Here is an 18,523-nt window from a genome sequence, read left to right on the forward strand (position 1 = left end):
CCCCACACACCTGGACCTACAAAAGTTTAACTATAGTAGACTTGGTGGCTTGACGCAACAGCATAAGGAGAGCAAGATAGAGAAGATTCATAAAATTCGCATATGTTCGCTATTCGTACATTTTGTTCCTAGATATGTTGGACCACAATTCAATGTTGTCATTAAAAAGAACAAAACCATTGTTTCCCAGGTTACTTAATGTTACCATTAAAAGAACAAAGTCTTTATGTGCCCGGTGATGACAAGTCGGTCTCTCAGTTTCCAATCACACAAAAATCAAAATTCCTCCTACTCTCATCAAACAGTGCATAATTCATTGTTACAGCCGCAGAGACAATTGTTTACAGTTAAAAATATCGCCTTGAACTTTTGACAGACACTAGTCACACAAGCGGCAAATGGGAGAATGAAGGATATTTGGTGTGCTGTAGCCAAGGAAACATTTCTCTTTGGTAAATGGTGGCTGGCATATTAAACTTTGCTGGCGCCAACCAGCAGAGTTAATGATCGTGCATGAAAAGTAATATAAGAATGTTCAGAATTAGGAGCTATCTTGACAATGCATAAAGGCCACAACTACATTCATGTATCGTTCTTGTTTTCAAAGTTCCGCAGTCTAAAGTAATTGTTTTAATAAGTAGTTTAACATAGACATTGTAATTATATACATTATTTTACCATCTAACACTTACTGTCTATAAAATGAAAAGGAAAGTAAGAGGCAAGTTTACCACGCAGTAATTTTAAATTTATTAATTTTCGGAGTTGGTGCAAAAAATATCTGCAAGAATTCACGAATCATGCCAATGTATTTTCAAATCCGTAACTCCAGACTCTATCTTTAGTCGCGCTTAAATATGTAGAACAGCAGTCACGTGGAGCTTAGGGTGAAGGATGATTGGCTGTGAGAGTCCTCTTGGTCGTCTGACACAAGCGGCCCCACCTGGTATTGGCCCCACCAGCCACCGCCTCAACCACCAGAACCAACACACTCAACAGGAGCCCCATCCCCAGCACCACAAACATTCCCTGAAATGTCAGAATGGGAATGATGACAGTTAACCACTGTACTTGCATGACGCAGTGTATAAATGCATTATCGCCAATGGCAGATCATTAAGCCCCACTTTGCAGAGACTTTTCGAAATAGAGGAATTTGACTGAATTAGGTAACCCAGTTGTCATGCAAAAAGAAGGAACCCAAGGCTGCCAGTCCTTTTCAAAATTATCGGACCATAAAGAAATCGTAATTCAGCATAAATTCCTTTCCAGGTGTTTGTATGAGTTAGAAAGGCAGAAAGAGGAAGACAGTTCTAGAATTCACCTGTTCCATATATTAAAGACAGGATATCGTTAACTGTTGCATTAGAGAGTTTGATATTTAAGATTAGGGTGTGTGTATGGTCATATAATATATATTTTTTTTATTTACCTATTAAATCATTTATTTATCTGCAGAAACTTTACCGTGGCAAAAATGTAGGCCTATGCAAATTGACCTCAGGGGAATTGAAAACAGAGACAGTAAATACTTCGTAGACTAGACCTTCAGACAGAATGACATAGAGGTATGAGGGTGGAAATCTTAGAGCGCGTCCACACGTGTGCTCAAGCATGTGTCGGCAACATGTAAGTAACACAGTAACGAACACGCTGCAAACATGTTGGGAACAGCAGCGTCCAGTTCATGTTGGCAACATCATGATGAAGTCTCAGCTGCCTCGTATGGACACACTTATCCCATCACTCGGCTGCGAGTGTTCGAAGCTGCACCGAAACATGTTTGCATACATCTGTCCAAATACTGCTGGAAACATGTTCCCGAGCGTGTTGCCAGCTGTGTTGCCAACATATGTTTGAGTACACGTGTGGACGCGCACTTATATATACACCTGCAACACTACATGAAACAAAGGGATACTTGACTTGGCCAGACGTACCATGATCTAACCTCACTTCACTTCACCCCGCATGAACTTGCATCCTAAACCATAGCAAACATATAAAAAAAATTTTTTGTCTGGTGGGTACTGCTTTACATTAATTAATTATTTCTGTTAACAGTTAATCACATTTAAAATGACCATAGCTTATGTTTACCATCTCATATGAACCGGAAATTAACTATGATACGGTTACGCGTCTTTCATGGGAGCTTTTTGACCTTGCGAGTATCTTAGAACCTGTCCAGGAAGTGTGGAATCATTGGATGCTTTGTGATGGAGTAAACCACGACTCTGCTGGGCCGTCCTAACACCATACTTATGATGGAAGGGCCTAGTTTCCAAATTTTATACATACTGTATATCAGGTCTGGCATGTTACTTTATGTGTAACGTCAGCAATACTTGATGGATTATTCTTGAAAGCTACATGTATATTAGGTTTTCAGTATGTGAACTACATAAAAAAATTTTCTTTGAAAGGAAGGACAAGGGTTCTTTGGCTGGTTTGGCGTTCTGCCCTTCTAAGACATAGAGGTAATCAGGGATAACGGTAATCTGACGACTGAGTTGTAAAAAAAAAAAAAATGTACAGGTATGTCTATGTGCATTATTACTCGAATCATCACATTTATGTAAAAAGATCTGTCATTATATATATGCTACTGAATGCTTATAGGATTTCAGACCAGCATTTCTAGAAGAACTACAAATGTTTCAGACCATAGGGAATAAACTTATATATCCATTCGGCATACTAACCCTGTGTCACAGTACAGCTAGAAAATGCTTTCGTGGAGGCAAAACTAAGGCCAGAACGTGAAGCCAGCCGGAAAACATTATCATTGTTTTCCTGAACGTGAGAGAGTCAGTCAGAACAAGATTGTAAAGAAAATCTTGAGATGACTGTGGTATCCACAAGCCAGTCAGCAGTACTCACGACTGGTGAATAAATTTACTCCTATACCCATAAACAAGTGAGTGAATTACCTTTTGACTGAGAAGTGAAAATAGCACTGTGTAACAAACTTTAAAAAAAATTTGTTTATGGTGAGTTTTACGCTATTTCTGATCAGTGTCAGTGCATAAATTCCAAATATGCTATTTGTTTTTGTGTCAGTCTGTTATAGAGTTACAGGAATTATGCAACAACATATGTATCGTACAAGGACAAGAACTGCAACTCGTTATCATTTCGAGAATGTTGAGAATATCAAAGAATTTATATATTTCCGGGAGTATATATTATGAATATAACTAGAAAATGAGCAAACAGTAACATCGCAAGGAATGCAGGACATTTAGTATCTAGAAATGCACTTTTGATCTTGACTTTCTTCTGTAGCTGTGATGACAATTGCGCAGCAATCCCCAAACGTAATCGCCCATCATCGCTTCGTTGCACCTGCCCTGATGTCTCGTTTCCATGACCAGAATTTCCTGGTGGAAACGTTCGCCATGCTCCTCGCTGACTGCACCCAGGTTGCATTTCAAGAAACCAAGATGGGAATGCAGATAGTGCACTCTGATTGACATTCTGCACCCAAGCCGGTGAAGTGCACCGATCAGGTCATTGACAAGCTGTGCAGAATCTGGTCTCTTCTGGTTGCCAAGAGAACCTTCCACAACCCCTCTAAAAGCATTCCAAGCGCGCTGTTCATCATCGGTCATTTTACCCCGGAGTTCATGACTTGCAAGCATTCTTTGAACTTGTGGCCTGGTGAATATGCCAGCCGTCACCTTTGCCATGCTCAACTTGGGAAACATTGATTGGATATGCAGAAACGCATCGCCATCCTTGTCGACAGCTTTCACGAATTGTTTCACAAGACCAAGTTTTATGCGTATTGGCAGGAGCAATACCTTCTCTCTGGAGATCAGTGGAGCTCTCAGTACGTTGCACAAGCCGGGTGTAAGACTCTTTCCAAAAGGCCAGTCTTTCCTCACAAAATGTTCCGCATCGCTCCGGCTGTCCCACAAGCATAAAAAACATAAGTACTTCGTATAACTGCCTAGCATTCCAAGTAGGAATGAACTCATTTTGAAATCCCCACAAACCGCCCAAATGTGATGTGAGTACTTGATCTTTGTCAGACAAATCTTCACATTCTCATAGCCTTCCTTCATTTCCACACAATGTGCAACTGGAATAGATGGGAGTTCGTTGCGTTATGCAAAAGTACAGCTTTTAGGTTCTTCAGGGAACTGTCTGTGAGAAGTCGCCATTCTGAGGCCTTGTAATCCACTCCCATGGCTTGGAACAAACCTCTAACATCAAAACAATAATACAACAAGGTTTCTTCACAACATATGAAGAAGGATACAAATTGCCGTGGCCATTCCTATAACTCAAATTGCAACTGGGATCCAACAAGGTGCATTCACTTAGACGTGATGCTAGCAGCTTAGCACTGGACTTGGTGCGTCCTAAATCTTGGACCAAGTCATCCAGTTCTTGCTGATTGGGAAAGTGTGGAGTGTCTCCGGAACATTCTCCAACATTCAATTCATCATCACTTTCCCCTCCGTCATCGACGATGTCCTCGTGGTCAGAGACAATTTCCGTGTCCGCATGAGGGACAGGAATCGCCAGCCATCGTTGTGAGGCACCGGAGAGATCAAAGAATGCAAATTTGGATATACAATGTTCATTCTGCCCTTAAAGCTCTTCACACCACTTATATTAATCATGCAAAAATAACAATCGTCATGGTGATTTGAAGGCTCTCACCACACTCTCGGAACTGCGAAAGGCATCTTCTTTCTTGCTCCTCGTCGCTAAGCTTCAAGTGCAGAGCGACAACTACCACAAGTGTAGTGTGGAGCCCAGTCCTTATCTTGATCGTCCATTGCCACACCAAATGTGCTTTGTATGCACGAGCAAATTTGGTATCAAGGTGGATATTGTGTTTGATCATCTTCGGTCCAATATATTCTCCACAAACATAACAAAATGTATCAGCTGACAGCTTGCAAGAACGTCTACTAGTCATTCTCATCAATAGAAACACCTTTAGGAACAGCATAAAAACACGTCGACCAGCCAAACTAGCAATGTGAGACTAACTCGTTGAATGAACCGACTCGATCCCTATTGCATGATGCAATAGTGGTTGTACCAGCAACTTCTGCATGGACGCAGATGGTGTGTGTGTGTGTGTGTGTGTGTGTGTGTGTGTGTGTGTGTGTGTGTGTGTGTGTGTGTGTGTGTGTGTGTGTGTGTGTGTGTGTGTGTGTGTGGAGGTTAGTGATACGTTAGCCATTACATGGGTGTGCGGTAACAAGAATTGAAATGAACAATTGCCAAGTGTTGATAAAAATATAGAGACAGACAAACAATACATACACCATTGGAATCAGCGTGGAAAACTGAGTCTAACAAGACAAAAAAAAATGAATAAAAAAAAATCTTTGTTACAGAGTGTAAGACTTAACCACTGACTGGCGGGTGAAAGGATACTGTCACTTACCTGTACACCAGTGAATGAGAAATGGGCTTACCCACAGACTGGTGAGTGAGAGGACGGTGTTAACAGTGACAATCTTGGGAAGGTTGTTACAGGCGGTGGCGTTCCCTTGTGAAAACTTCATCCATCTGTCGTAGAGGCCCGACTGAACCAGTGCCGACGCTCTGTAAACACACACACACACACACACACACACACACACACACACACACACACACACACACACACAAATCTGCAGTAAGTTCTTGCTATAAATCGATTTCCTTTAGTTTTGGTTTCCTCGTTACCCATTACTTAAGATGGCTTACATTTATTCCAGGCTTGCTAACTCTGAACGATTTTTTAATATTTTTTCGAAATGAAGAAATTAGGTATAACCTTGATTACCGAATTGGGTACTAGGCGACTGAACCAGTATTAATAAAATCGTGCGGTAGTATCCATGAGTGATATAGTGGTTAAGTGGTAGATTTAGAAATGTTGATCGTAAGGAACTGACGTCTTCACTTCACTGATTTTATTTTTGTTAGTTTATTGCTGCCACTTCTTCACGATTTTATTCCCCTTGTGAAAGATCTCCATTAATAACATAATTCATGAAGGATATACCCAAATACCTAATTGCCTTTCCCAAACTGAGAAGCGTTGTCAGCCAGTGGCAAAATAAAACTATACCCTTTTCACTTGGCCATGATTTTCTTCCTTCTGCAATGTCTAGCAACATATTCTAGTGTTAATCTCTTGTTGAACCTCAGGATTCAACGTTAAGAGATGGTAATTTTAGGCCAAGCTAGAATAAATAGGGTATAGCAAAGATATATCAATATAATGCTGCCGTTTTAGATTGACCCGGGCTGGAAGTGGGAACAGTGTAGAGATCTGAAGAACTAATCCAGTGCCGCGGAGCTGTACACAGATCGTCTGTTATTATACTCCTCTTACTCTAACTTGGCATAAAGTTACATTTCTTCATATTTAGAACAGGGATGCTAAAATAGAGGCTCGTCAAGAAGGATACTATCGAATGGACTTAGACCCAAAGCGTTGTCATTTTCTGCCACTGAGGTACGAGAATTAAGCTACTAAAGGTTTAAACCTGGGACAGGTTAGTGTAAATGGATTACAGTAAAGATATCACCATACTTTTGAAAGGGTTAAGATTGATCTGTGATAGAGCTGGGAATACTTTAAATATTTAAAAAACTTAGCCAGTTTCGTGGAGTTAAACACAATTCGTCTGTCATTATCCGCCTCCTCACCATCAGGTAACTCGTCTCTTAAGCCCTGCCCCCTTCCTGAAGTCGTGGCCCTGTCCGTCCCCACCCACTCTCGGGGAGGTAGATGAGGAGAGGCAGAGTGTAACAGACAAGTTACCTGGCGGTGGGAATAGCTGAAGTAGAATACTAGGCCTCCTTTGACCATACAAGGGCTAATGTAATACTTACATTATATTTAACCCTGGAATCAGTGGACTGTTTTTCTGAGCCAGAAGGCCAAGATGAGATATGACGTAGATGGTGCGAGACACATAGAAGTCACACCGACCTGGAGTAGTAGCAGTAGAATTATTATTATTATTATTATTATTATTATTATTATTATTAATCTCCGCCAGGAGGTATATGTTTTACCCCGCGTTGGTTTGTTGGTTTATTTGTCTGTCTGTCTGTCTGTCTGTTAGCAGGATTACTCAAAAAGTTATGAGCGGATTATGCAGAATTTTTTTGGAGGGATAAGGTACGGCTCAATGAACAATCGATTACATTTTGGTTGCGATCCGGATTTTGTTTGTTTGTTTGTTTACACTATATGTCCAAAAGTTCTCAATGAATTTCAATGAAATTTTGTGGGAGGGTGGGCCTTGGGCCAAGAAACATTTGATTATGTTTGGGGACAGATCCGGATCCTACCGCACAATATCTCCAAAAGTTCTCAATGAATTTCTATGAAATTTTGTGGATGGGTGGATCATAGGCTAAAAAATAATTCTTTAAATTTGGGGGCGGTTACGGGTCCGGATCCAGCATTGGCGAAGGTATGTGCTTTCTGAGTGCCGCTCTAGTTATTATTATTATGAGTATCATTATTTTTATTATAATTATAATTATAATAATAATAATAATAATAATAATTATTATTATTATTATTGAGATATCCACCTACACGGGAGACTCAGGGAGGGGTGTCGCAACACCCACCCTCTTGAGTACCCATGGCCCCACACCCACCCCAGGAGGAGACCACAGGGTGGTGTATAGAGATAGCACCAGGCCCGAGTGAGATGGGCCTAGGAACCCCACGACCTTGCGCCCCTCTTGCTTACAACACGGCCACCAGTAGGGAAGCAGTCCCGGCCAACTACATCTCAGCCAGGCCAGCCCTCGCCAGGATCGGGGTGGTACTTGTCTCCACACAGTCCCAAGCAGCACCGCGGTGACAGCCATTGTACGCACTGGGGAAGGGAAAGCCACTGTACTCCCTTCAGCTGTTGCCCACTGCAGCCCCAGAGTGACAACCACTGTATGCACGTCAGCTACAGCCACCCCTGGAACCAGCCCCGCGGTGACGGTCACTGTACGCATCGGGTAGGATGGGATGGCCACCTTATACATGTCAAGGCAGAACCACGGTGATGGCTGATTATATGCACCGGGGAAGGGACGGCGACTGTACGCCCTTTGCCTACTCCTTAGGGAACAGCACCACGGTGACGGCCACTGCACGTACGGGGGAAGGGACAGCCACTGTACACCCTTCAGCTGTTGTTTCTAGGGTTTGTGGAACTGTGGTGATGGCCACTGTGCGCACCAGGGAAGGGATGGCCACTGTATGCCCTTCGTCCACAGCCCCTGAGACTGCGTTTTCAGAGGAAGTCCCTGGCTGAGCCCACCACCCATCCAGAGGCCAAGTGGGATGTCTCTCTCTCTCTCTCTCTCTCTCTCTCTCTCTCTCTCTTTCTCCCCTCACAGGTGCAGCCCCCTAGAGGAGTTGCAGCTCGAGGAGTTATGGTGAGGGCCTCTCCTGGACCTGGGGATCCACGCCCTACAGGCCGCCCCTGGACGATGCCTGCAGCTGACAGACGCCACTAGGAAGGGACGCCGCTGGCATCTCCTGACGGCAGTCCGACCCAGTAGAGAACACAGCCCTCAGTCACCCATGGACACCCCCAGGACCCCAGGGCGGGACCTCCCGAGCCCCACCTGCAGACGACCTTCTCCCAGGAGCAGGTGAACACAGGCCTGCCTGTTGGCCCTGTTTGGCCCCAGTCCCGAGGGCCACACCACAGGTCGAGGCCCCACCAGGAAAGGGCCTCCCTGTAGACCGACCCACAGCCACACCCGGATGACCTAACCCCTGGCAGTAGTTCGTCGCCCCCTGAGGGAAGGCATGAATGATGACTTGCCTCGCGTGCTCAGGTGCCACCAGTAATCCACCCAGGCCCAGCAGCCCAAGAGGAACCTGACAGTGAATTTCCCTATGTCGTGTGTTATGTTGTATGGTGAAACCTGACAGTGTCCATATCTACCTGGCCATATATTGTGGTGTATATCGAGGCCTGACAGTGTTCATACCTACCTGGCCATATATTATTGTGTATATTGCAAGCCTGACTGTGTCCAGACTTACATGTACCGTATATATTTGTTCTGTGTTGTGAAGTTCAGAATTAAGGCAATATACAATATGTGTAAGGTTGGTCTGCTGAGTTTTTATACCTGTTCCTCTTGTAGTGTATTCTAGTTCCGGTTTCGAAAGAGAACCCCACTCAGTAGCTAGTGTTTTTAGGACGAGAAGTCGACCTAAAAACACCTAGCATAATAATAATAATTATTATTATTTTTATTAATTATTATTATATTGTTTGTAGGTAGGTGGGGGTGCTAACCATCCACTCACTCGTTGTAGTGCTGCTTTCGGGTGTCTGCCCTTTCCTCTCCTTCATCCTTCTTTCCTTCCATCCTCTTCTGTCTTTCTATACTTAGTTCTTTCCTTGTCTTTCTACCTGCAAGTGACTTTACATTCCCTCTTCTCTCTTTCTTTCCTTCATTCTTTCCTCTTCCTTCTGCCTATGGGTGATTCTACATAGAATGACAAGCCAAACGGTTTCCTGTACACCTGGAAACCATTTACTACGCTGGGTGGTAACCATATAACCAAATTTTGGCGCCTGGTGGTTTAGTGGGTAATTATTTCACTCTAATCGGATTGAACCAGTGAAGGCTTATATCCAAGGGGTGGTTGGGGTTGATTGCTCATGTAATGCCACTCAGGGATGAGTGAGGTTGGTCACTCTCATCTTAAATGTCGGGACCAACTGCCTAGCCCCGGGCTCCTACGCCCCTTATGGGGTATTGCAGGATTGGATGGTGGATGGATGGATGGATGGATATTGTTATTACCGACCTTATTACTGAAAGAGGGCGGGCTAAGATATAAGCACGGACCTAGTTTCTGACGGTCATTTACAGAACATCTGTACTTGTTAGCCTGGGCCAGCCTCCTTGTTACATCAGAGAGAATATTCAGCAATGACACTGAAAGGTCAAGCATGTTCTGTCATCATCACATGAAATAGAAATTATCGTCAGCAACTGAAGGCTTGTCGAAATGATTCCTTTCTCAGACTCAACAATACGGGCCTAAAAATCGTGTTCTTATTTATGATAGCGCGGGTGTGGCCAAGCTTTCATTTTCTGATATACGATTAAAAAACCCATAAGGACATTGGGTGCTGGAGAGCGACTCCTTCACATGGTGGCACCGATATAACGGGACGGCAGAGTTTTCCAATTACACAATCCCTCAATTCCCTCCCTATCCCTCGAAGGAAGGGTGGTAGTAGCACAAAAGTGCCCAGGAGTACGCATGCGTACTCCTCACACTGTGTAATGGGCATTCTCCCTCCCCCTCCCCCCCCACCCTCTGCGTACTACTGGGCATGCCTTCAGGCGAACCCCACTTCAAGACGCTGTCCAAGTCTACAGTATGCATGCCTAATCCTGGACAGTTTGTAATAGGCATCCCCCCACCCCTTGCGTACTACTGGGCATGCCTTCAGGCAAACCCCACTTCAACCCCCTGTCCAGGTCTACGCACACCTAATCCTGAACAGTTTGTAATAGGCATCTCCTTCTCCCCATTATTAGGTCACATACCTCCTGTCCAAATCTAAGCAGAATGAAGGTGTTTTAATCATGAGAGCTCATCTCACACGTCCACCTTCAACGGTAGGTGGTGGGTAAATGACCGAGGGAAAGCTCGAGTGAGTGGCCTTGACCAACTTCCACAGGCGAGTATCTCTCTCTCTCTCTCTCTCTCTCTTTTCTCCATATTTTTTTTTCTAATTTCTTACTATTACCACAGTCAATATCACTATACAGCTAGAATTAACGACCGCTAAAATGACTATGATTGGAAAAAAATAATTAATTGGCTAAGAGGGAGAACAGTAATCTTCCAGTCCCCCTAGTTCAACCCTGCCCAGATCTACGCGTGCGTACTCCTGCGCAGTGTTAAACTAGGGTCTCTCTCTCTCTCTCTCTCTCTCTCTCTCTCTCTCTCCTCATTCTGTTTTCTATCTAATTTCTTCTTATTCTCTACGACTACATTCACACTACAGGTACAATGCCGGTAACTACAATTAACACCACCACCACTATTACCGGCTTTAAGAAACGTCTTTTCATAGCTATACAGGACAAACTAAAACAAGATTTTGTTCTGAAGTGCTGCTCGTCACCTTCGTTTTAGAACTTAGGCAGAGCAAGAAGAAACGTAAAACACACACACACACACACACACACACACACACACACACACACACACACACACACACACACACAGATTATAAACTTTGTCATGCATTGCCTAGTTTTGTGTATCACTGCCTTAATATAATGTGGAGCAACACTGAACCTTAAAGGTCGGATTTGTAGAGCTCGCAGAAGTAATTTTGATTTTTGAGTTAAAAAAATAAAATGATTGTGTCTTGATTACTTGATGTTTACAGAGAACTAGTGAGACGGATCAGAGGTATTTTATTTACACTTTAGTGGCTTGATAAGGTTATGTTTACCGAGAGCTGGTAGGACAGGTCAAAGATGTTTACAGATATTTAAAAATGATTATTCTTTTATGACACAACGGTTGCAAAAGGGCAACATGTTATGGATAGGTTAAAGGATGCTGAGTGGCACAGGAGATTTCTCAACGCCTTATGCTTGGCGATTTATGCTGAACATAACACTTCAGTATCGTCTGTATGTTACTTATGCATACACCGTCGAGATAATAACTATACAGACAGCACACACGAGAATGGTAAAGTGTTATAGCAAACTATACGCTGAGGAGATGGTGCGAATCTTCCAGTGCCATCTAGAATATGACCTAAAATGATGAGCGGTTCCCAGTAATGATGATGATAATAGCCTGCAAATAAGTAACGTAGATGGTAAAGAAAAATGAGACTGGAGGGTGTGGAAATGGTGATGATGATGGTAATGATGATAAGTTGTCGATTAGGTAGTGAAGTATTGGTGAAGTGCAGAGGCGAGTAAGGTAGGGTGGTGATGATGATGATGATGATGATGTGCAATTAAGCTACGCAGCATTTTCAGTCGTTAAAGAAAAGATATGGGAGACTATGAATATGATGATGATGATGATGATGCGTTTTTAGTTTATGTAGTCAGTCGTAAAGAAATGGGAGCAGCTAGGTATGATAATGATGATGGTGAGTTTTTCCGTTAGGTGGTAAATTACTGAAGACTGCCTAAGAAAGATGAGATGGTAGATGGGTGTTTTCTTCGCCTGAATACAACAGTAAATAGATGACAGGGGCAGGTGGAGTAGGTTAACAGTCTCTCTTTCTCTCTCTCTCTCTCTCTCTCTCTCTCTCTCTCTCTCTCTCTCTCTCTCTCTCTCTCTCTCTCTCTCTTTCATTTTGCTACCACCAGCAGTGCTGTAACCAATGCGATTCACCGAAACCATATATTGCCGATATTTGCATTTTTCCGATTCAGAACCGATACCGATATTTACTGCTGATATCGGGATACTGGATATGGACGGAAGAAACATTAACATGACCTTTATTGAGTATATCCGTCATTGTTTTGCCTGATTCTGTGAAAGAGTGTTGTTACCTTGACACTGTTTTGCTGCCTAATAGTCTTACTAAGAATCATTAAATGTTCATAATAAGTGGACAAGTGGAAATGGAGAGAGAAAAAGAACTGAAGGGCGAAAGCAGCAGAATGAGGTGTATTGTGTACGCGTACTGGTGGTGTGTGAGAACACCGTGTGGGTTTATGTACACATAGAGTGTACACTTGCTGGTGAAATAAGCACGAAATGCCCATACTTATATGTTACTGTATTCTCTATCTAGTCGTAATAGTCAGTTTTCTCACTGGAGTCTAAATAAGAAATTATTTACTGCAAATAATAAGGAAGAAGATAGTAGATGGTAGCAATGAGAGGACAGTGACTCTAAGACATGGGATGTAAGACATTTGGCAACTTGTTGAAGCTCAGGATAAACAGTGAAACAATATTTGATGGAAAAAGTTTCATAAAGATCTTGCCAAGGCTTCTTCATTACTACGCTATACATACAGGGTTTGGAATTTGGTGTGTGCGTGTGTGTGTGTGTGTGTGTGTGTATGTGTGCATAAATACATGGATAGATAGATAAAAATACCGTATACACAAAGGAAAGACGGTAAATCGAAGGGTGTGTACGTCTTTTCATGATGTGTATATATCGTCGATCGTGTGTGTGTGTAAGCTACTGTGTTTGTAGACGTAAGCCCAGATTCGAGCGTCATCTCAGGATGAATATTTGGCGTGGCTGAAGGGGTGATCCAATGCGTCGCTCTCTTTAACCACATAACCCTCAATGCTTAACTTTTCAAAGTAAATAAGATATACGGTACTTGACTGAAGACTGCCTTAAAATCAACAGAAGCATAACATTTTGTGTGTGTGTGTGTGTGTGTGTGTGTGTGTGTGTGTGTGTAAAGTGAGCCACTACAGTAGCTACATATGTGGTTGGCATACACTGAAATTAGACATTTATTCTTTATTTCACGGAAAGCGGTTTTAACTAGGATATATATAGGGATCAGTTTTGGACTACTAGTGTGTTAAATCCAATCTCAGCAATGAAAGCAGGTGTATGTTTCCACTATGCACAAACTCTCGGCTGGTCTGACCTGAATTGGCTAATGATCAAAATGTTACGTACTGTGGGTCACAAAAGTATCGGTGCTCAGGTGTCCAGTGCTTACCGAAAATATTCAGACAGCTGCTTACATTACCAACATTCGTATTTTGTATGGACAGTGTTTATATAAACACACCATTTGCTAAATGTTTGCATAAGAATATTGTTAGTTGGCGATATATGACACCTCCCGACGATATGCCTACCAGCGTGTGGTAGGCCGGACACTAATATTTCAATGACCGTTCTGTGGTCCAAAATGTTTCGTGCATATTGTGCACCGTTACCTTTGTGAGCCACAGCACGTTTTAAATACAAATGTTGTTTATTTCCATGGCAAATGGCCGGTCGGCCAACATTATACACGCGGTACGGAACTTTGAAAGTAAAAAAGTTTGTTTATTATATGGTAATGACCAGAAGCTTATGTATGTTAAGCGTTTCATATATCGTTAAATCACCATGATCTAGCTTAGATTTAGAAGCTGTTAAACGTTGACTGTCTAATGAATTAGTGTTCTGTACCTTTACGGTGTGCGCTTTATGCTTCTTATTACTTTGCCCAGTTATCATTTTGTAGCTTCTTTGTAATAAAAACACAAATATATAAACTAAGGGAATTGTTATTCGATGTAATCTGATATATTAATATAGATATTTTTTTAAGTTAAACAAAATTAGATTTGCAAGTAACGACCAATTTGGCACTAATTTCCTTAAACTCAAAGAAAGGCAACGATGATTAAATTGTTTATTATTTAATCGCATGGATTTTACTGAACATTAATAGAATAAAATGAAAAACCCTTTTCTTCCCACAGCTCTTGTATCATGGAATGTATACATTACGGTTAAATCATATCACCGATAGAACACCGCCAGTGTGTGTGTGTGTGTGTGTGTGTGACACTCGCAAGTTCATACAAATCTGCCACTGCTTCTTGACAGAAGACCGTTTTCTAGGTATTTGTGTCGAGCTTCATTCTAACAAGTGATATAAAGTATGATTTAAATATTTCATATGTTTTAGTTCAAGCATTTTATCATTTAAAAGTCATTAGGGTGTTGGATACGACCGTATCTATGAAACATAATCATTTCATCGTTATTTCACATATACTGTACAGTAGAAGGGAAAGTGCTTCAGCCTAGGGCAGAGGTCAGCAACACTTTTTTTTTTTTTTTTTTTTTTTTATGCGAGGAAGAAGGAATCAAAGGCCATGACCCCGCAGTAACAGTTCCCTCCAAGAGAAAAACAAAATACAATAGAGAGCCAAATTCAAGATCCGATCATTTTGAGATGCCTGGACACACTGCGTTTGAAAGACTGGAGATCATAGGCAGCAGGAAATACAGATAGAGGGAGACAGTTCCAGAGCTGACCTGTTGCATAAATGAAAGACTGGGAGTAACGGTTAACTCTTGCATTAGAGAGTTGGACAGAAAAGGGATGAGAGTTTGCTGCCAGACGGGTGCTACGCGCACGTCGTAGAGGTGGAGGAATGCAAGCAGACAGTTCAGAGGAGCAGTGACCATTAAAGTAGCGATAGAAAAGAGATAAAGATGCAACAGTGCGGCGAAGAGACAGAGGTTGAAGGGAGTCAGTAAGAGGAGGAGAGTTAATGAGACGAAAAGCCTTTGACTCCACCCTATTGAGAAGAGCTGTGTGTGGGGAGCCTCCCCACACATGAGAGTTGTACTCCACACAGGGGCGGATAAAACCCCTGTATAGAGACAACAATTGTGCAGGGGTAAAGAAAGAGCGGAGTCGGCTTAGCACACCCAATCTTTTGGAAGCAGATTTTACAAGAGATGTAATATGATCTTTCCAAGATAAGTCCCGAGTAAATGAAACCCCAAGCATGTTCAAGGATGACGCAGGATTAAGCTGAGTATTATTAAACATTAATGGGTATACCTGTGGAAGATTTTGTCGGGTTGATAGGTGTAAGAACTGAGTCTTAGATGCATTAAAGACAACCATATTATTTTTACCCCAGTCAGAGATACGAGCCAAGTCAGACATTAGGTGTGCCATAGCCTCATCCCTTGTTTCTTGAAGTAACTGTTGAGATGGGCGTTGCGGGAACCGAATGGAAAGGTGAAGGGTGGAGTCATCAGCGTATGAGTGGATAGGGTTAGATGTACAGCTTAGAAGATCATTGATGAATAAAAGGAAGAGAGTTGGTGACAGGACAGAGCCCTGAGGAACACCACTGTTGATAGATCTAGGAGAAGAACGATGGCCGTCTACAACAGTGGCTATAGAACGACCAGAAAGGAAGCTAGCGATGAAGGCACAGATAGAAGGATAGAAACCGTAGGAGGGCAGTTTGGAAATTAAAGATTTATGCCAGACTCGATCGAAAGCCTTTGAGATGTCAAGTGCAATGGCAAAACTTTCGCCGAAGTCCCGAAAGGAGGATGACCAGGAGTCTGAAAGGTAGGTGAGAAGATCGCCAGTGGAGCGTCCCTGACGGAACCCATACTGACGATCGGAAAGAAGGTTGTGATAGGAAAGATGCCTTAAAATTTTTCTATTAAGAATTGACTCGAAAACTTTTGAAATACAGGACGTTAAAGCAATTGGACGATAGTTGGAGGGTTGGGAGTGGTCACCCTTCTTTGGGACTGGCTGAATGAGAGCAAACTTCCAGCAAGAAGGAAAGGTACAAGTTGACAGACAAAGGCGAAAGAGTTTGCCTAGGCAGGGTGTAAGCACAGAAGCACAGTTCTTGAGAACAACAGGAGGGACCCCATCAGGCCCATATGCCTTGTTAGTACTGAGGCCAGTGATGGCAGAAAATACATCAACTGAAGAAATTTTAATGTCAGCCATGAGGAAGTCAGAGGGGAGAAGTGATGGAGGAACAGCACCGGGATCGTCTAAGGTGGAATTGGAGGAGAAAGTCTGTGCGAAGAGATCTGCTTTATCAGTAGAAGAAATAGCTACAGAACCATCAGAGTAGAAAAGAGGAGGGAAGGATGATGAGGTAAAGTTGTTAGAAAGATTTTTGGCAAGGTGCCAGAAGGAGCGGGAAGAATTCGAGTTGGAGAGTTGAGAGCATTTAGTATGGATGAAATTATTTTTAGTAGAGCGAAGAACAGACTTAGCACGATTCCGGGCAGAAACGTAAAGATGATGTGATTCAGGGGTGGGTTGGCTCCGGTACCTTTTGTAGGCCCTCTCCTTGTTGCGGACAGCATTAGAACAAGCGTGATTAAACCAAGGCTTTCTTGCGTTAGTCAAAGGATATGAGAAAGGAATGTATGCTTCCATGCCCGAGAGAATAACCTCCGTAATGCGCAAGGCACACTCAGATGGCTCACGGCCATGGAAGCAATAATCATTCCAGGGAAAATCAAAGAAGTACTGCCTGAGGGCCTCCCAGTTCGCGGCTCCAAAATGCCACAGACGACGTTTCTCTGGAGGGTCCACAGGCCGTACCGGAGTGATAGGACAGGTTAAGGTAATAAGGTTGTGATCGGAGGAGCCCAACGGAGAGAAAAGATTAACAGAGTAAGCAGAAGGATTAGTTGTGAGGAAGAGGTCAAGTATGTTGGAGCTCTCTCCAAGGCGGTCAGGGATACGGGTAGGGTGCTGTACAAGCTGCTCTAGGTCATTAAGGATAGAAAAGATGTAGGCTTGTTCACCAGGTGGATCCGTGAAAGGAGAGGAGAGCCAAAGGTGGTGGTGAACATTGAAATCTCCAAGAATGGAGATTTCAGAGAAAGGAGAAATGGACAGAATGTGTTCCATCGTAGAAGTAAGATAGTCGAAGAATTTTTGATAGTCAGTAGAATTAGGGGATAAGTAAACACCACAGAAGAGCCATTTATTTTAAAGTTTCATAAAAATGTAGTGCTCTCGGAGCCGCAGTCCAAAAAACTGTCTCATAAACCGAAATCTGCAGTGCTTCTAAATTTAAAGATATGGCTTGCATTTCTAGAAATCATAACGATTGATGCCTGTAGATCTTTTCAAAGTTGAATTAAAAATCTTATGTTGCCTTGCATGTGTTATATGATGCCTTCGTTCTGAAAGAATAGATTATTATTTATGAAGCTCCAGGAGCCGCAAAAGTGTCCTTTAAGAGCCGCAGGTTGCCGACTTTTGGTCTAGGGTCAATAGGCAAAACAAGCATTTATGTATTTTTCATCGTTTCTCAGCGGATCAGGATAAGAATCCGATTATCGGAAAATTTTTCCCTATCGATACCGATACCGATATTAATCGATTTTTGGCTGTCGATTTACAGCACTAACCACCGACCGATTTTATTTAACTTTTAACAGAAGTTTAGTAGTGGAAAGGTTACTGAAAGCTATAATCAACTCTTCCATGTCAAAAAAAAAAATCTGTTCGTAATTTACAAAAATCGTGTGACGGAAGCAGTAACAAATCATTGGAGTGAAGTGGTTAAGTGATTATTTGTGACGGTCATTTATTCTCACAAGAAATTGTATATATATATATATATATATATATATATATATATATATATATATATATATATATATATATATATATATATATATATATATATTTATATAAAGGGGGGATGCCTATTACAATGTCCAGGATTAGGCATACGTAGACGTGAGCAGGGGCTTGAAATGCGGTTTGCCTGAAGGCATGCCCAGTAGTACGCAGAGGGGGGGAGGGGGGATGCTCATTACACAGTGCCCAGGAGTACGCATGCGTACTCCTGAGCACTTTTGTACTACTGATGGTGGACTGCAGGAGCCTGGCAATTTCAGCCAGAAGCCTACTTGGTTACCGGTGAGATGAACTTGGGGTTGCAACTACTACCACTGCCACAACAACAACAACAACAGCAGCAGAAACTACAACAACAACAACAATAACAACAACAACAGCA

The 18,523-nt window shown here is 42.5% G+C and overlaps 1 protein-coding gene across 1 annotated transcript in view; it reads right to left on the bottom strand.

Moving 5' to 3' along the window:
- Positions 1 to 882: 882 nt before the first annotated feature.
- The window catches only part of LOC145407669 (ionotropic receptor 93a-like), a 44,368-nt gene continuing 26,727 nt past the window's right edge, over positions 883 to 18,523 (bottom strand). Inside the window, exons 3-5 of the mRNA XM_080278541.1 lie at positions 6,856 to 6,955; positions 5,445 to 5,574; positions 883 to 1,029 (exon numbers count right to left, since the gene is read on the bottom strand). Of these exons, the coding sequence (XP_080134667.1) occupies positions 883 to 1,029; positions 5,445 to 5,574; positions 6,856 to 6,955 (377 nt within the window). The remainder of the gene's footprint in view (positions 1,030 to 5,444; positions 5,575 to 6,855; positions 6,956 to 18,523) is intronic.

This window comes from Coenobita brevimanus, chromosome 8 (assembly GCF_032717465.1).
Source record: "Coenobita brevimanus isolate Jiangsu-jjx chromosome 8, ASM3271746v2, whole genome shotgun sequence".
NCBI lineage: Eukaryota > Metazoa > Arthropoda > Malacostraca > Decapoda > Coenobitidae > Coenobita > Coenobita brevimanus.